Source organism: Muntiacus reevesi, chromosome 3, assembly GCF_963930625.1.
Source record: "Muntiacus reevesi chromosome 3, mMunRee1.1, whole genome shotgun sequence".
Taxonomy (NCBI): Eukaryota; Metazoa; Chordata; class Mammalia; order Artiodactyla; family Cervidae; genus Muntiacus; species Muntiacus reevesi.
This window is the reverse complement of record NC_089251.1, coordinates 109,069,914-109,089,814: the sequence shown is the minus strand read 5'-3', so window position 1 is coordinate 109,089,814 and position 19,901 is coordinate 109,069,914. Positions and strand designations below refer to the sequence as shown.

At 46.1% G+C, this 19,901-nt stretch overlaps 1 protein-coding gene across 1 annotated transcript in view; it reads left to right on the top strand.

Moving 5' to 3' along the window:
* IL22RA1 (interleukin 22 receptor subunit alpha 1) overlaps positions 1-19,076 on the top strand; it is a 28,337-nt gene extending 9,261 nt beyond the window's left edge. The window contains exons 4-7 of the mRNA XM_065927525.1: positions 1,500-1,675; positions 12,174-12,312; positions 16,131-16,252; positions 17,160-19,076. Coding sequence (XP_065783597.1) covers positions 1,500-1,675; positions 12,174-12,312; positions 16,131-16,252; positions 17,160-18,113 — 1,391 coding nt within the window. The 3' untranslated portion in view covers positions 18,114-19,076. The remainder of the gene's footprint in view (positions 1-1,499; positions 1,676-12,173; positions 12,313-16,130; positions 16,253-17,159) is intronic.
* The last annotated feature ends 825 nt before the right edge of the window (positions 19,077-19,901 follow it).

Sequence of the window (19,901 nt, the reverse complement as noted above, 5' to 3'; positions counted from 1 at the left end):
TCGACATTCACTCTTGCCATCTCCTGTTTGATCACTTTCAATTTTCCTTGATTCATGAACCTAACATTCCAGGTTTCTATGCAATATAGCTCTTTACAGCATCAGACCTTGCTTCTGTCACCAGTCACATCCACAGCTGGGTATTGTTTTTGCTTAGGCTCCATCCCTTCATTCTGTCTGGAGTTATTTCTCCACTGATCTCCAGTAGCATATTGGGCACCTACCGACCTGGGGAGTTCTTCTTTCAGTGTCCTATCTTTTTGCCTTCTCATACTGTTCATAGGGTTCTCAAGACAAGAATTCTGAAGTGGTTTGCCATTCCCTTCTCCAGTGGACCACATTCTGTCAGACCTCTCCAGCATGACCCGTCCGTCCTGGGTGGCCCCACACGGCATGGCTCAGTCTCACTGACTTAGACAAGGCTGTGGTCCTGTGATCAGATTGGCTCGTTTTCTGTGATTATGGCTTCAGTGTGTCTGCCCTCTGATGCCCTCTCGAAACACCTACCATCTTACTTGGGTTTCTCTTACCTTGAACATGGGATGTCTCTTCACGGCTGCTCCAGCAAAGCCCAGCTGCTGCTCTTTACCCTGGACGAGGGGTACCTCCTCAGGGCCGCCCACTCCTGACCTTGAACGTGGAGTAACTCCTCTTGGCCTTCCTGCGCCCACGCAGCTGCCGCTCCTTGGATATTCCAAATAGGCAGATGTCATTAAATACTTTTCCACATCATGGTATCTCACAACTACAAAAATGATCCATTCTACGGAGGTACTTTAACTGACTTCCCTGATTCCCTCTTGGAGGCAATCAGTTTTTTTGTTACTGTTGTTTTTTAATAAACAACACTGAAGCAAACATTCTTTTAGTGCAGATCATTTTAATCTTGGAGGTCAATGGTCCCTTGAGGACGTTTTATAAGTTAGCTTCAAGGGGAGATATGAATTCCTGAAATTGTTTGCAAGATTTTTGTATATGTACATTTTGGGGGAGCAAAGAACCATAGCATTCATCAAATTTACAAAAGGGTCTATAAACCAGGAAAGGTCATTTGGTTATTTGGAAAATTCATCTTGAGAGAGATTGAAGTCTTAGGCCTTGCCTTTGAGGTTGCATCAATGATATTGGAAACCGCAAACATTCTTCAGGATGCATAGCTGAAACATCACTCCCCAAAACTCTCATTGCCAAGGTGTCCAACAAGACTCGAGGTAGGGATGCATGGAGGCTGGGGCAAGGGCATGATCAGCCTAGGGGACCAGGGCCCCTCTCCCTGGGCTCTTCCGACCACCCTTGGTCACCCCTTTGCCAACCTTACACCCTAGCACCAGTCGCGTCTCTTCTCACCTGTTAATTTAGCGGACGCTTTCAGAAACATGGCTGGGGTTGGGGTGGGAGGGGGTGGGAAGCAGTCATTTTCCAAGGTACACGGCAGCCTCTCAGACACTTCTGGCTGATTCCAACTATTTCATTTCTTTTTTCCTCTCTCCCTTTTCTAGCTATCATCAAACCACCTGATGTGACCTGTATCCCCAAGGTGAGATCCATCCAGATGATTGTCCATCCCAGCTACACACCGATCCGCGCACGGAATGGCCACCAGCTGACCTTGGAGAACATCTTCCAAGGCCTGCTCTACCGCTTAAAGCTGCGCATCAACCACACCTACCAAATGGTAAATGAAGGGTAAATATACACACCACCATGGTCCTCCCCTGCCTCCAAAACCCATTTTCCTCTCTGTATTGTTTTAAGTAGAAATGAGATGTGTTATATAAATCAGCATTTCCCAAAATACATCTACAGCCTACCTCTTGTAGATTCACATACACAATAGCGTGCTAAAGTCTCTGACAAGTCCTGCAAACTCAAGACTCCAGTTTCAGTTTGTTTAATACAACTGTTCTCATATATTTGATCAGAGAAAGTCCCTTTAATTTGCATTACATGTTTTGTTTTGCTTTGCCTAAGGCCTTCTAGCATTCTGAAGAACATCTTCTATTAACATTCTCACATGTCGGCTTTGGAAAATACTGGAATCAATTTCTTTTGTTGTTCAGTCCCTAAGTCATGTCCAACTCTTTGCAACCCCGTGGACTGCCCCACAGGATTCCCTGTCCTTCACTATCTCCTGAAGTTTGCTCAAACTCATGTCCATTGAGTCAGTGATGCCATCCAAACATCTCATTCTCTGTCGTCCCCTTCTCCTGCCTTCAACCTTTCCCAGCATCAGGGTCTTTTCCAATGAGTCCACTCTTGGCATTAGGTGGCCAAAGTTTTGGAGTTTCAACTTCAGCATCAGTCCTTCCAACAAAAATTCAGAGCTGATTTCCTTAAGGTTTGACTGGCTTGATCTCTATCTCCTTGCAGTCCAAGGAACTCGCAAGAGTCTGCTCAAGCACCACAGTTCGAAAGCATCAATTCTTTGGTGCTCAACCTTCTTTATGGGTCAGTTCTCACATCCATACATGACTGCCGGAAAAAGCATAGTTTTGACTATATGGACTTCTGTTGGCAAAGTAATGTCTCTGCTTTTTAATACACTATCTAGGTTTGTCATGGCTTTTCTTCCAAAGAGCAAGCATATTTTAATTTCGTGAATGCAGTCACCATCCACACTGATTTTGGAGCCCAAGAAAATAAAATCTGTCACTGTTTCCACTTTTTCCCCATCTATTTGCCATGAAGTGGTGGGACCAGATATCATGATCTTTGTTTTTCAATGTTGAATTTTAAGCCAGCTTTTTCACTCTCCTCTTTCACTTTCATCAAGAGTCTCTTTAGTTTATCTTTGCTTTCTGCCATTAGGTTGGTATCATCTGCATATCTGAGGTTGCTGATATTTCTTCCGACAATCTTGATTCCAGCTTGTGTTTCATCCAGCCCACTGTTTCTCATGATGTACTCTGCATATAAGTTAAATAAGCAGGATAATAATATATAGCCTTGATGTACTTCTTTCCCAATTTGGAACCAGTCTGTTGTTCCATGTCTGGTTCTAACTATTGCTCTTTGACCTGCATACAGATTTCTCAGGAGGCAGGTAAAGTGGTCTGGTACTTCTTCCCATCTCTTGAAGAATTTTCCACAGTTTGTTGTGATCCACACAGTCAAAGGCTTTGGTGTAGTCAATAAAACAGAAGTAGAATGTTTTTCTGGAATTCTCTAGCTTTTCTTATGATCCAACAGATATTGGCAATTTGATCACTGGTTCCTCTGCTTTTTCTAAATCCAGTCTGAACATCTGGAAGTTATTGGTTCATGTACTGTTGAAGCCTAGCTTGCAGAATTTTGAGCATTATTTTGCTAGCATGTGAAATGAGCGCAATTGCGTGGTAGTTTGAGCATTATTTGGCATTGCCTTTCTTTGGAATTGGAATGAAAACTGCCCTTTCCCAGTCCTGTGGCCACTGCTGAGTTTTCCAAATTTGCTTGCATATTGAGTGCAGCACATTAATAGCATCCTCTTTCAGGATTTGAAATAGTTCAGCTGGAATTCCATCACTTCCACTAGCTTTTTTTGTAGTGATGCTTCCTAAGGCCCACTTGACTTCGCATTCCAGGATGTCTGGCTCTAGGTGATAGGTGAGTGACCACACTATCATGGTTATCCAAGTCATTAAGACATTTTTTGTACAGTTCTTTGTGTATTCTTGCCACCTCTTCTTAATATCTTCTGCTTCTGTTAGGTCCTTGTTGTTTCTGTCCTTATTGTGCCCAAGTTTGCATGAAATGTTCCCTTAGTATCTCTAGTTTTCTTGAAGTTCAGTTCAGTTCAGTTGCTCAGTCCTGTCCGACTCTTTATGGCACCATGAACTGCAGCACACCAGGCTTCCCTGTCCATCACCAACTCCTGGAGCTTACTCAAACTTCTTGAAGATATTTCTAGTCTTTCCCATTCTATTGTCTTCCTCTGTTTCTTTGCACTGTTCACTGAAGAAGGCTTTCTAATCTCTCCTTGCTATTCTTCGGAACTCTGCATTCTGTTGAGTAAATTTTTCCCTTTCTCCTTGCCTTTCATTGCTCTTCTTTTCTCAGCTATTTGTTAGTCCTCCTCAGAGAAACTTTTTGCCTTCTTGCATTTGTTTTTCTTGGGGATGGTTTTGGTCACCACCTCCTGTACAATGTTACAAACCTCCATCCATAGTTCTTCAGGCACTCTGTCTATCAGATCTAATCCCTTGAATCTATTTGTCACTTTCACTATATAATCATAAGGGATTTGGTTTAGATCATACTTGAATGGCCTACTGGTTTTTCCTACTTTCTTCAATTTAAGTCTGAATTTTGCAATAAAGAGTTCATGATCTGAGCCACAGTCAGCTCCCAATCTTGTTTTTGTTGACTATGGAGAGCTTCTCCATCTTTGGCTGCAAAAAAATCAAAAATAAAAAAATAATCTGCTTTCGGTATTGACCATCTGATGCGTCCATATGTAGAGTTGTCTCTTGTGTTATTGGAAGAAGGTGTTTGTTATGACCAGTGCGTTCTCTTGGTAAAACTCTGTTCGCCTTTGCCCTGCTTCATTTTGTACTCAAGGAATCAATTTCTACAGCTGCAATTCTTTTTGCTGACTCTCCACTTTTTGTGGGAACTGGATACAGGCAGTGTCTTAAGATCAGTAATAATGAAAAGTGGAAGGCAGGGACATAAATTGTCAAAGGTTGCATATTTCTTTTTGTATTCAGAAAATAAAATATGAAGTATGTCCCCTTACCCCTGTAGTGTGTGCTGCTAATCCGCAACTCCACTGAATGCCCATTCCGGCACTCAGGGGTTTATAATCTAATGGGTGTGGCAAGAATGAAAGCAAGAATTCATACAGCCAGAGGCAGAGGGAAACGAGTGTGTGAGAGATGGGACAGGGGCTGGAATGAGAGAGGGGAGGTGTCAGCTCAGAGAGATCTGAACGAACCTCTAGAACAGGAGACTCTTGTGCCAGTGCCAGTGTCTGAGGTGTACCAGGTAATATATGCTGATTTTTTCACTTATTCCTCATCACAACACTATGAGGTAGGTGATTCTATCTCCATTTTCTGAATGAGAAAGCAGAGGTTCAGAGAGGTTAAGTCGCTTGCTCAAGACTGGTCAGCAAATAATAATGTAGTCAAGACTCCAAGCCAGCCTTGCTGCAAGCTCGCATTCCTCCCCTGCCCCCTTCACTGGTCTACCTTGCCCCACTATGATCAGAGAGAAAAGCAGGGAAACTTAGGATAGTGTTGGAAAGCACAAAACTACCCATTTGAGCTGAATCATAGGGACATGTAGAACAGTTTCTCAATAAATAAACCTGGTCCCAAACCAATGGCATCACAATCTCCTACTGCCTTGGTTTAAAATGCACGTTCTTGGGCCCCCTTATAATCTGCTTCATCAAATTCTAAAGTTTCACCTCTGGGATCTGAATTTTAGTAGGAACCCAGTGATCACTACTCACCCTAAAGTTTAAGAACCACTGATGCAGAGGAACAATGTTAACCCTGAAAAGACAGGCTGGGGCCATGCTGTAGAGGTCTGGAGGGCAGATGGAGGAATCAGGAGTCTTTATTTGCTTTGGTTGTCAAGGGGAGTGAATAGAGATTACTGAGCAGGAAGAGGCTTTATCACAACTCATTTTGGGCAAATATTTGGGGTTTGAATGAATATTTTATTGTTACTGATTTACAGTTTAATTCAGTTTGTGACCAGAGAACATATTCTGTATGAGTTTACTCCTTTATGGAGACTTGTTTTATGGCCCGGCATATGGGCTATCTTGGTGAATGTTTCACAAGCCCTCGAAAAGAATATGTGTTTTGCGGGTGTTTTGTGGAGTGTTCTACAAATACCAATTAGATAAAAGCGGCTAAGAGTGTCATTCATATCTTCTATGTCTTTCCTGATTTGGGGGAGCTCTATTGTTCTCTTAATTGCTGAGGGTATTACAATCTCCAGCTTTGATTATGGCCTTGTCTATTTTCCCCTTTAATTCTGTGCATATTTGAAACTTTATTATCAGACAGTTACAGACATGGTTGTTACAGCCTCCTGGTGAATTGACCCTTTCATCATTATGAATTGTCCCCTTTTATCTCTAGTAATACTCTTTTTATTGAACTCTACCTTGTCTACTATTAATATAGTGACAGAAGGCAATGGCACCCCACTCCAGTCCTCTTGCCTGGAAAATCCCATGGAGGGAGGAGCCTGGTAGGCTGCAGTCCATGGGGTCTCGAAGAGTCGGACATGGCTGAGCGATTTCGCTTTCACTTTTCACTTTCATGCATTGGAGAAGGAAATGGCAACCCACTCCAGTGTCCTTGCCTGGAGAATCCCAGGGATGGGGTCGCACAGAGTCGGACACGACTGAAGTGACTTAGCAGTAGCAGTAGCAGTAGCCTTGTATTTGGGGCTTCCCTGGTGGCTCAGCGGTAAAAAATCCACCTGCTAATGCAGAAGATGTGGGTTTGATCCCTGGGTCAGGAAGACCCCCTGGAGAAGGAAATGGCAATCCATTCCAGTATTCTTGCCTGGGAATTCCCATGGGCAGAGTCAGAAACAATTTAGCAGCTTAACAACAACAAAGCCTTGTATCTATAATTGCATGGCATATTTTTTATATCCATGTATTTTCAATCTATCAGTGCCTTTATATTTATTTTTTACATTTTCTTTTATTTTTAATTGGAGGATAATTGCTTTACAATACTGTGATGGTTTCTGCCATACATCAACATGAATCAGCCACAGGTATACATGTGTCCCCTCCCTCTTGAACCTTCCTGCTGGTGCCTTTATGTTTAAAATGTATGTCTTTAGACAGCATTCTGATAGTCTTTCCCTTTTTAAGAATTGAGATATAATCACCTACCATAAAATTCACCCCCTTTAAAGTATAGGAATCAGTGGTTTTCATATATTCAAGAAATTTTCCAGCCATCACCACTATCTAATTTTGTGTGTTCTATTGATCTGTTTTCAAGTTCTTTGATTCTTCTGTCATCTCCAATCTGTTGTTAAGACTATTCAGTGAGCATTTTTAGATTTTTTTTTTCAGTTCTGAAGTCTCTAATTTTTATAGTTTTTATGTGTTACTGAAAAACCATTCATTCATTATGAGCACATTTTCCTTAACTTCCTTGAGCATACTTATATTAGCTGGTTGTCTGAGGAGGCCTTATAAATAGCTGAGAAAAGAAGAAAAGTGAAAGGCAAAGGAGAAAAGGAAAGATGCTGCTGCTGCTGCTGCTAAATCGCTTCAGTCATGTCTGACTCTTTGTGACCCCATAGACGGCAGCCTACCAGGCTCCTCCATCCATGGGGTTTTCCAGGCAAGAGTATTGAAGTGGGGTGCCATTGCCTTCTCCCAAAGGAAAAATAAATCTATTTAAGTGCAGAGTTCCAAAGAATAGCAAGAGAAATAAGAAAACCTCCCTAAGTAATCAGTGCAAAGAAAGAGAGGAAAACAATAAAATGGGAAAAACTAGAGATCTCTTAAAAAAAAATAAAGATGCCAAGGGAACATTTCATCCAAAGAAGGGCACAATAAAGGACAGAAAAGGTATGGACCTAAGTAGAAGCAGAAGATATTAAGAAGAGGGGACAAGAATACACAGAAGAACTATACAAAAAAGATCTTAATGACCCAGATAAACAGCATGGTGTGATCACTCACCTAGGGCCAGACATCCTGGAACAGGAAGCCAAGTGGGCCTTAGGAAGCAACTCTACGAACAAAGCTAATGGAGGTGATGGAATTCCAGCTGAACTATTTCAAAGCCTGAAAGAGGATGCTATTAATGTGCTGCACTCAATATGCCAGCAAATTTGGAAAACTCAGCAGTGGTCACAGGACTGGAAAAGGGCAGTTTTCATTCCAATTCCAAAGAAAGACAATGTCAAATAATGCTCAAACTACCACACAAGTGCACTCATTTCACATGCTAGCAAAATAACGCTCAAAATTCTGCAAGCTAGGCTTCAACAGTACATGAACCAATAACTTCCAGATGTTCAGACTGGATTTAGAAAAGGCAGAGGAACTAGCAATCAAATTGCCAACCAAATTGTCAAATTGCCAATTTTGGATCATGGAAAAAGCTAGAGAATTCCAGAAAAACATTCTACTTCTGTTTTATTGACTACACCAAAGCCTTTGACTGTGTGAATCAAAACAAACTGGAAAATTTTTAAAGAGGTGGGAATACCAGACCACCTTACCTGCCTCCTGAGAAATCTGCGTGCAGATCAAAGAGTAACAGTTAGAACCAGGCATGGAACAACAGACTGGTTCCAAATTGGGAAAGGAGTACATCACGGATGTATATTGTCACCCTGCTTATTTAACTTGTTACAGAGTACATCATGAGAAACAATGGGCTGGATGAAACACAAGCTGGAATCAAGATTGTCAGGAGAAATATCAATAACCTCAGATATGCAGATGACAGCATCTTTATGGCAGAAAGTGGAGAAGAACTAAAGAGCCTCTTAATGAAAGTGAAAGAGAAGAGTGAAAAGGCTGGCTTAAAACTCAACATTCAAAAAAATAAGATTATGGCATCCAGGCCCATCACTTCAAGGCAAATAGATGGGGAAACAATGGAAACAGTGACAGACTTTATTTATTTTCTTGGGCTCCAAAATCACTGCAGATGGTGCCATAAAATTAAAAGACCCTTGCTCCTTGGAAGAAAAGCTATGACCAACCTAGACAGCATATTAAAAAGCAAAGACATTACTTTGCTGACAAAGGTCCATCTAGTTAAAGCTATGGTTTTTCCAGTAGTCATGTATGGATGTGAGAGTAGGACCATAAAGAAGACTGAGAGGCAACAAATTGATGTTTTTGAACTGTGGTATTGGAGAAGACTCGAGAGTCCCTTGGACTGCAAGACCAAACCAGTCAATCCTAAAGGAAATCAGTCCTGAATATTCTTTAGAAGGACTGATGTGAAACTGAAACTCCAATACTTTGGCCACCTGATGTGAAGAACTAATTCATTAAGAAAGACCCTGATTCTGGGAAAGATTGAAGGCAGGAGAAGGGGACGACCGGTATGAGATGGTTGGAGGCACCACCGACTTTGATGGACATGAATTTGAGCCAGCTTCTGGAGTTGGTGATGGACACGGAGGCCTGGCGTGCTGCAGTCCATGGGGGTTGCAAAGAGCGGACACGACTGAGCAACTTAACTGACTTTAAAATCATTGTCTGCTAATTCAAGCATTTTGGTTATCTTGGGGTAAGTCATAATTAACTGTCTTTTCTCCTGAGTATGGATTATACTTTTTTCTTTTCTGTATGCCTAAAAATTTTGGAAAGCATCCCAGACATTGTGAATGATATGTTGAAAGGACTGGGTTCTTATGTTCCTCCAAAGAATATTGATTTTTGTTTGTCTTTCTAGGCACTTAATTTGGCTGAACCTCAAGCTCCAAAATTTCAGTTATGTAATGTTCAGTTGAAATCTTACCTGGACTGCTTGGAGTCTACTCCATTAGTGCATACCTTAGGTATCAGCCAAGAATTTGGACAAAGTTTATACATAGAGTTTAGGCTTCCCTCTCTAGGAACTTCTCCTATCTGTTGTTTCTCTCCTCACTTTCTAACTTTAATGATTGCCCTGAATTCTGTCTTCTGTTTGTTCAAACCAGTAAGATCACAAGGTTTTTGTCTATCTGTTACCCACCACACATGGTATAAATGGGGGTCTGTCCTCAGGCCAAAAGATACTAAAGAGGGAGAAAAATTTATTTGGTGCCACTCCCTTCCTTCTTTCTCCAGTTTCTGCCTGCTTTATGTACTTTGCAATACCTAAAAGTAATTTTTATTTTAACCAGAATTTATAGTTGTTATTTTGGGGGAGATTGGTCCAATAGAAGCTGTAAATTACTGAGAAAGAAGAAAGATCAAACATAGAAATGAAAGCATGATCAGGGTGGGAAGTCAGAGGGCTATTGCAATGGTACAAACTGGAAATGGAAAGGGCCTGAACCAGGATGGAGGCAGTAAAATACTGGGGAAAGAAGGACTCTTGGGACCTTGAAAATGCTACTGGAATTGTGTCACATGATCATTTCAATCTTAAGAGTTCCAAAAAATAATAAGTTGTTAAATCCACACATGCACTTCTTCACCCCCTTCAAAAGAAAATCAATAAATAACCCTAAACCTTGGCCTCCAAGTGTCTGGAAAAGGGAAGGCATAGCTGAAAGGCAAAGAACCAAAGAAGAAAATTCTTAGCCTTTAAACTGCCAAGAACATAGGTCCTAGACCTTTAAAGAAAAGTTTATGTATTATTTCAGGGCAATTATATACAAAGAATATGAGACAGCATTTGTCAAAAAATGGCTTTAAGGTTTGTGCTTTGGATATTAGAATAAGAAAGACATTATTAACAGATTGAAGACAGGAGAAGGGGACGACAGAGGATGAGATGGTTGGATGGCATCACCGACTCAATGGATGTGAGTTTGAGTAAGCTCCAGGAGTTGGTGACGGACAGGGAGGCCTGGCATGCTGCAGTCCGTGGAGTCTCAAAGAGTCAGTCATGACTGAGCAAGTGAACTGAACTGAACTAGGGAATCAAATACAGTTGCCAGTTTGGGGCTGGGGATGGGACAGAACCGAGAGAAAGGAGATCGGGATGTTTAGACATGTGAGGTTAGAGAAGCCCGCAGACTGATGTTCAGGAAGGAGCAGCCCATGTGCCCCAGGAATTCCATAGATCTTACTGAGATCACTTTGGGGGTTATCCACACGTTGGTGATCACAGGAGCCACAGATTGAGACAAAAATCAACAAGAAAATACGTGGAAGAAGAGGGAAAAAAATAGATGAATAGTGAAACTTTCAGAAAAATAACACTGAAGGGCTGAAACCAGTAAAAGAACAATTAGAGAGGGAGGAAAAGAGCCAGAATGATGGAATGAGACAGCCAAGGAAGGAGTTCAAGGTCAGAGAGTTTTGAGACATACAAGTGGGTAAGAACTGAAAAGCAGCTCCAACAGAAGGATGGGCAGACACAAAATGCAAGGGCTTGCTTCCGAAGCAAAGTGTCTGCAGGAGTGCCAGGCATTCAACATCACCAGAGGCTAAAGTACTAATTAGGTGAGCTGTAAAGAGAGATGAGTGAACAAGGTGGGCAGGGACCAGGGTTTTTCACTCTGTAATATGACCTAGACCATCAAAGGATTTTGAATAAAGGAGCTTTGCAATTATATTAATTGTTTAGAGAGATCGCTGTGACACAAGGTTAAATCTAGAGGTGGACAGGGACGAAACCAGAGACTGAGGACTAGTAAGGAGGCCACTGCAAGAGTCCAGGGCAAATACATTGAGGTCCAGTCAAGACAGAAGCAATGAGGAGGTAAGAGATTGACAGATATTCAAAGGGCTTTTGTTATTTTATTTTAAAAAGGAGGAAAAGGAGAATAGAAGGAAGAATGGAGAGGTGGTGGTGATTGTGGTGGTGGTGGTGGTGGTGGTGACAGTGATTGTGGTGATGGTGGTGGTGATGGTGGTCATGATGGTGATGTTGGTGACAGTGATTGTGGTGATGGTGGCAGTGGTGGTGGTCATGATGGTGATGGTATTGGTGACAGTGACTGGGGTGGTGATGGTGGTCATGATGGTGATGTTGGTGACAGTGATGGTGGCAGTGGTGGTGGTCATGATGGTGATGGTGGTGGTGACAGTGATTATGGTGATGATGGTGGTGGTCATGGTGGTCATGATGGTGATGGTGTTGGTGACAGTGATTGTGGTGATGATGGTGGTGGTCATGGTGGTCATGATGGTGATGTTGGTGACAGTAATTGTGGTGATGGTGGTGGTGGTGGTGATGGTGGTCATGATGGTGATGTTGTTGGTGACAGTGATTGTGGTGGTGCCACCCTGATGGGGGTAATATAACAGCAACTAGTATTTATAGAGTGCATACTAAATCCCAGGCACTGTTCCAAGTGAAAGTACACTGAGCTTGCAGCTTTAGGGAGAGCTGCAACTTTAGGGAGAAACCAGAAGTTAGAGGACTGGGAATGGAGCACTGCAGACTGACCTGCCAGTGTATGGTTTGGGCAGCTGGTCTCATCATTTTACTAAGTGCAATGACCCTGGCAGAGTTGTAAGCAGGCTCCTTATGGAGGTTGGTGTATAAGAGGTGTTGCTCTGTGTTCTCTGTCAAATTCAGGACCTTGAAGGGAATAAGAGAGAATTTGAGTTTGTCGGCCTGACCCCTGACACGGAGTTCCTTGGGACCATCATTATTTGTATTCCGAAATTGTTCAAGGAGAGCGCTCCCTATGTATGCCAAGTGAAAACGCTGCCAGGTAAGTTCAGCTGAAACCAGAGGGAGGTGGGACTGCTGAATTCAAACCTTGACTCTGTGCTTTCTTCCTAATTACCCAGGTGAGGCTTGAAAGTGCTCCAAACACACACACACACACACACAGAAGGATTACCAGTGTATTATTAAAGTCAATCTTTGTTTATCCATAAATGAGTTAGCTGGTGGGTTATCATAGCAAATGTTTAATCTCCAGCCTATGTCTGAATTTCCTCTCTCTGGCAAACTGCATGTGTATCCTGGCAAAGCAAATTCAACTTGATATTAACTCAAGTGAGACATCCTGGGAAATAATCTACTGATGGGAGGGCAGAAAAGATAAAAAGATCCCTCAATACCTTCCCGGGTCAAATAAAAATAAGTGATTATAATAACATTTCTGCAGTACCAGCTAGGGACCAGACACGACAAAACACAATTCTCATGAGCTATCTATGAAGCATCTTGGTTCCGCTGAGAAAACTGAGGTACAGAGTGGTTAAGTAACTTGCCCAAAATTGCATCGGTGGTGATAGACAGAACGAGGCTCAATTCCAGGGAAGACACTCTCATCACTATGCTTCTATAGAAATCGTTTTGAGTCACTGGCTCAAGGAGGTGGTGTCCCATGTTCCTTTCCTCTAGCACATTGAAACTCAACTCTGATTGTAAGCATCATGATATTTTTACTTGTGTTTATTTTCATAGAGATAGAAATGTAATGCTGTTAGTTTAGAGGATGAAAGTGATAGCATTGATTTGGATGGATTTGGAAAACAGCTTCCACCCTAGTCTTCATTTTAGATTAATGATGTCAGTAGGTGATTTCTGTTCTGATGAACAGAGGTCAGGCAATTTAGAGGCTGGACCCAAGGGTATAACTGCAGCTTGGTAGAATCATCATCAGTTAGGTTCTGGTCCTCAGCTTTGTTCAGAAATTCAGCTCAACGGTTTCTCCAAGAGCCCGTAAGAGACTGACTTCTCTACTCGAGTCCCAGTACTTTAGTTTTCATGGGAAAATATGCGTGGTGGACCAGCCAGCACCAGCCACTTGAACGGGGCGTGCCCTTCCTGGGGAAAGGGCCAAACGAAGACCGGAATAGAACTTGGCAGTGGAAGAACTAGAGAAAAGAAACCAACGTCACAGGCAGTGAGCTAGGAGCGTATATATGATTTGTGACCCTCTCCTCGGCCCTACTGGATAAATCTCCTCCATTCTCAGCTTGCCTTGTCCCCTTGCTTATTGACAACTTGCAGACCACTCCACCCATATCCTTCTGCTCCACCCATATCCTACATGATCTAACTCATGATATCATTTTTTTCTAAGACTGTAGCTGCTTTTATATGAATCATACTTTTTAGTGACCATTTCTTGGTGATATATAGAAGGTGCCTTATCCTTTATAATCAAGAATATTAATAAGAAGTCCTACCATTTATTAAGTACGTACTCTAGTGCCAAACACTGTGGGAAATGCTTTACATATATTATCCCATTGAATCCTTACAACAATCCGGCAAGTTGGGTAACCTCATCCCCATTTTACAGAGGAGGAACTCTGGCTCTGAGAACTTAAGCAACTTGCCCATGATCACACAGCTGATCGGTGAACCTAATTAGGTTCACCTGATTTTGAAGACTGGGCTCTAATCATCACTCTGCAATTTCGTTTAGAACCAGTCCCCTCTACTGCACATTTATTCCTCTTACTTCTATTTCAGGATGAAATGTCCTGCCCTTGACCCTGTATCCAGGAGTCTGTCTTACCCCAGAGCCCAGGACCCCTCCTTTATCTACAGCTCTGAATGTCTTGGGCCATCATGCCAGCATCCTGATGCTGGAAAGGGGTCTAGGGCTAGGCTTACCCCATATCCTAATTTAACAGACAAGAAAACAAAGGTATCATTGTGTCTTGGCTGTGAGGATGAACTTTAGAGTTACACATGTCAACCCTGGCTCTGCCACTGAGTAGTTGGTTGACCTAGGCACACAAGTCACTTAACCTCTCTGAGACTCAGCTTCATTATTTGTAAGGAGGAGCATACATAGCCATCTGTTCGGTAGGATAACATTGGTAGAGCACTCTACACAGTGCTTGACATATATTAAGAGTTCAGTCATTGCTGGCTACTGTTATTATTAACAATAAATCTTAGACCAGAGAGGGTCATGCAGAAGAACACATCAGTGACTGGACCAGACCTCTAATACCCCACTTTCCAGTGCTGTTTCTGTCATGTCTTCCTACTTCCCCAGGAGTGAGATGGCAGAAATGTTCCAAGCCCCTGTCCTGGGACAGGAAACTGCAGTTTTCCCGTCACGTTAGGCATGTCGTGTAGAAACATGTGGCTCCTGTCCTCTCCCCAGTAGAGTGATGGGAGTATCACGGGACAGGGGACAGGGTATCACTCAAGTGGGAAGCTACCCAGAGAGGCCCAAGCCACAGGGACTTGGGAAGAAGAGAGGAGAGGCCTGGAAGTAAAGTCTCCAGCAATTCCCAGGGTTCACAGTCATTGCCAAGGTCACTGGCAACTGATAATCACCCAAGCTGAAGCCACACAGGGGCCAGGAACCAAAGGAGGGTGACTTGGAAAGTCAAGACCGCTGGGTAATCCAAATCATCAGCTTTCTGTTGGTTTGTTTTGGCTCTGCTGTGTCCTTGTTGCAGTGCACGGGTTTTCTTTAATTGCGGCACAGTGGTCTAGTTGCCCGGCAGCATGTGGAAGCTGAGTTTTCCAACCAGGGATCAAACCAGCATTCCCCGTATTGGAGATGGCTTCTCAACCCTATACCACCAGGGAAGTCCCAAATCCCAGTTTTAACAAAAACCCCAGCTACCTCTTCTTTACCAAGCTACTTTCCAGTCCCGCCTCGGCTGGTGACAGGAAGTGTGTCATGCCAAGAACTGGCTGCAGGCACCCATCCCAAAGATACAGGACTATAGGGAGGAGGCTCAGCACTAAAGCCCTTACCTGTCCTCTCCTTCTACTTTAGAAGGGGTGATGCCTCCCAGGCTCCTGAGTGAGTGAGGTCTTCCCAATACATGGCTCAGACCTTGACTGAGACGTGGGCAAGTCGGGCCCCCCTCATGGTCCATCTCCCCTCCCTTTGCCTCTTTCCCAAGCCCCCGCCAGGAAGGCAGGGCTTCCCTTAGACCCAGACAAGAGGGGCCCTTGTAAGGTCCTGCTCCAGCCCTGCGCTGGTCATGGCCCTCCCCACAAGATGAAGGGTGCTTAGGTCCAAGTGGGCAGATCCCCGTGGAATCTGTGAGCCCCAAACCCCCTGTATCAATGGCCGGAGCCTGTGTCCAGTCTCGGCAGGTCTCCTCCTTGGGTCTTTTTTCCAGAGGGCAAGCCCTCGCTCCAAAGGGTGGCCAAAGGATGGGTAGTGTAGGGGCCATGGATGAACTTGACCATGAGCCCATATCCTTGTGCATGATGCCCCTGACAGTGTGGGTTGGAGCCAAGGTGTGCTTGCAGGAACTTCCCCCTGCACTTCTGTCTTTCTACTCTGCACCCCGAGGTGTCCAAGAAGCAAGCTTCAAGCCTTCCAGGTTGTTATGAAAAGTATATTTGTCAAGAAGGGAGCACAGAACATATTTAACTTAACAATGTAAAAACACAATTTATAAATTCTAAATATTTAGACGTATGGTGTGTGGCCCTCCATTTATGCCCTTGCCCTGGCCCCGTAAGTCTTGGGGGTAGAAGAGGGCTTCCCAAGCCTGACCTGAGAGGTGGGGTTGGGCGACGAGGCCCGAGTTGCCAGCACCCACACTGACAGCCTCAGCCTTCCTGCTTTGCCTCTTGTTGACCCAGATCGGACGTGGACCTACTCCTTCTCCAGCGCCTTCCTGTTCTCCATGGGCTTCCTGGTCGCAGGGCTCTGCTACCTGAGCTACAGATACATCACCAAGCCACCTCCACCTCCCAGCTCCCTGGTGAGCAGGGGCCCTGGGGAGGGCATGGGCCCAGGGACCCCTGGCTCTCTCGCTTCTCCCGCCAACCTAGAGACATGGCTGGCAGCCCCGGGGTGGACCAACGAGAGCTAGAGGCTCGGAAAGAGAAGGCATGGAACAGAAAAGCCATGTGGTTTTCAAGGGGGCACACGCCCTATCTGAATGGGCAGCCCAGGCAGGCTCTGCCACCTGGGGTCACGGGCCCAGGGTGGCCACATCTTTGCATTTTTTTCAGAAGTCAGAATTTCAGATGGCAATGTGAACTCTCCCATGTTTCAAGTCTTGGCAACTAATTTTTCTAAATTAAGCCTTAACAAACCACACATGTCATATCAGCAGCCCGAGTCTGGGGCATCTCTGCCTGCTGCAGAGCCTGGATAGTCTGGGGCTGGAGGAGTTGGCCCATCGGCCCCTCCAAGTCAAAGCCCATCTGAGCCATTTCCTGTAAACTCTCCTGGCCTCCGCTTTCCCCCACCCTTCCCCTCCTTTCTCCCTCCATGAGACCCTTTGGGAGCTGAAGAGCAGTTGAAGCACCACCTGGGGAGCCTCACCCAAGGTCACCCCAAATCTGAGCCAACTCCTTCCAGAATACCCACCTCCTGGGGAAATCACAGCCTGACTCACCGCTCTCCCTGGCCAAGCCAGATTCTGGAAGTGGGCCTCAGCTAACGGGGCCGGAGCCCTGTTCCTTCACAGAGGCCCCAGCACTTAGAGGAATCCCTGGGAGAGGAGGCAGGGCTTATGGATCTTGGAAAAGTACTCAGACAGTCTACCCGTGCCCTCGCTCCCACCCCGGGGGAGGACTGCAGTGCCCGCAGCATCCTTGGGGCTGGGGGGGGGGGGGGAGCTGAGAAGGCACTCTAATGGGCGTGCTGTTCTTCCTGCCTAGGATGTCCAGCATATCCTGTCCTTCCAGCCTCTGCGGTTCATCCAGGAGCACACCCTGATCCCCATCTTCGACCTCAGCAGCTCTGGCGGTCTGGCCCAGCCTGTCCAGTACTCCGAAGTCAAGTTCTCCGACCCCACGGAGACCCCGGGACCCCCACCGCGGCATGGCCTGCCTGAGATTGCCTACCTCGGGCAACCAGACCTCCCTGTCCTCCGGCCCTCCGGAGGACCACCTCACCAGGGACTCCCCACGCCGTCCTATGCCCCCCAGGCTGCTCCTGAGGGCAGGCCCCCGTCCTACGCACCTCAGGTAACCCTGGAAGGTAGACCCTCTTCCTACACCCCACAGGCTGTCTCAGAGGCCCGGCTTCCTTCCTACACCCCGCAGGCCACTCCGGACAGCTGGCCTCCTTCCTACGGGATGTGCGGGGAAGGGTCTGGGAGAGACTCCCCACCTGTGACACGCTCTGGTCCCAAACACCTCGGAACTAAGGGGCAGCTCCAGAAAGAGGCGCCAGCTGGCAGCTGCAGCCCAGGTGGCCTTTCGCTACAGGAGGTGACCCCCTTGGCCATGGAGGACCCCCAAGAAGCAAAATCCTTCCACCAGCATCTAGGGGTTCACACAGACTCAGACTCTGACTCTGATTCCATCGGCCACAGGGGGCCAGGAACACGAAGCTCCCTAAAGGGCCAGCTGCCCCTCCTTTCCTCTGTCCAGATCGAGGGCCACCCCGGGGCCCTCCCTTTGCAGACTCCATCCCTCCCATGTTCCCCCATGGACGAGGGTCCGAGTCCCTGGGGCCTGCTGGAGTCCCTCGTGTGTCCCAGTGACGAGGAGCCGGCGTCCAAGACGGAGGCCGAGAGCCCAGGCCTTCAGGCCCCAGACCTGGAGTCGTCCACGGAGCTGGACTCGCTGTTCCGAGGCCTGGCCCTGACTGTGCAGTGGGAGTCCTGAGCGGAGAGCAGGGCAGGCCTGGGGCTTCCTCCTGTCCCCACCAGCCCTCCGCTCACATCCTTGGCCGTCCCTCCCGCACCCAGGGACGCTGCGCCCTCTGCAGCCCGGCCCCGGGTGGGTGCCCTTGAGGAACCCGCAGAGGAGGAGGCTGGACCCTCGCCTCGGCTGAGATCCCTTTGGAGTAAAACAGACGTGAGAAGAGCTCCAGCCAGAGTTTCAGAGGCATACCATGTGCAAACGAGCTTGAGCACGCCGAGCTCTGCAGGGCAGGACACAGTCAGAGAGAGGGGGTCGATGCGAGGAGACCTCCCAGAGATCCAGGGCCCCGGCTCCTAACGCACCGGATACAGAATTCTCCTGGGGCCTACCCCTCTTCACTCCTTTCCTAGCCAGTTTCATAATCTGGTTCAGCAGACTGAGGTCTCTGCCTCCTCTACGACTCCCCAAAGAAGGAAAAAAGGAGCCTGAAAAGGGACGCCTCCTAGCAGACTGGGCAGAACCAGAACAACCTGTGAGATGGCAATACTCCAGGGCCGGGTGCGGCTCAGCCCCAACCAGGGCTACCGCCTGAGACTGCACTGTTTCAACTTCCATCCTCTACTGGAGGCTGGACACCAAGTGAAATGCAGGTCCAGCAGGGAGGGAGAAGACAGAAACCCTCTCTGTCGGCAGGAGTTTCAGACCCTATCCTGGGAGCGGGGTTTGAAAGGAACATGGGGCCACGGGGTGTCTGAAGGAGACACAACTACAAACTGAACTTACTTCACAACTTTGGAAACTCAGCCTTGGGTTCAGCCCACCTGGGTTCGAATTCCAGCCTTAATACCTCCCAACCATGTGACTACAAGCAAATGAATCACTGTTTGAAATCTCAGTTTCCTCATCTGTATAATGCGGATAGTCACACCTACCGCATGGGGTTGTGGTGAGGCTGAGATTAAATCATGTCTGTAAAGTGATTTAAAGTGCCTGGCACATGGGCCATGCCCAATAAACTAGTAGCTGTCTCCTATTGTGATTTTTTTTTTTTTTTTACCCCCAATTCAGGTTGATTTTGGATCAGGCATTTTCTCAGATTTTCTTGATTTCCTCAGAATTGTTCCAGGCCAAGCCAGAGGGTCTGGACTGCCTAGGAGGAGGTCAGGGAAGGGACTGCAGGAAACAGGGTCCCAGAGACACATGGAACCTCCTCCTTGAGCTCTTAGGTGGAAGCTATTTTGGGGGTGGCAGCAGCCTTCTCAGAGGACCTGTCTCCCCAGCAGCCCCCACCCCCAGAGGCAGGGCAGGGCTACCCCACCGTTCTGCCCCTGCCTCTGCTCCTCCGTAAAAGCAGGTTCTCATCTGAGCTTTCAGCATGCAGTCACATCCTTTGTATCACTGCATCTCCTGTGATCCTTGTGATGAGGAAACAGAGGCCCAAGGAGAAGAAGGGGGCTCCCCCACTGTGCCCCCGCTAAGGCCACAACACAGAGTTTAAAATTAGTGCTTTCTCTAAAAAAAAAAAAAATTGTATGCAGACCATTATTTTAAATTCTTTATTGAATTTGTTATAATATTGCTTTGGTTTTATGTTTTGGTGTTTTGGCAGCGAGGCATGTGGGATCTGAGCTCCCTGGACAGGGATTGAACCCACACCCCCTGCATTGAATGGGGAAGTCTTAGCCACTGGACCCCCAGGGAAGTCCCCCAACTCTAGTATGTTTTGTCTTCATCAAGAGAAGGAACTTCCCACAGCAGTTTGGATTCGTGCCGGATGAGACTCCAGGGACATAAGGAAGGGAGGGCCCC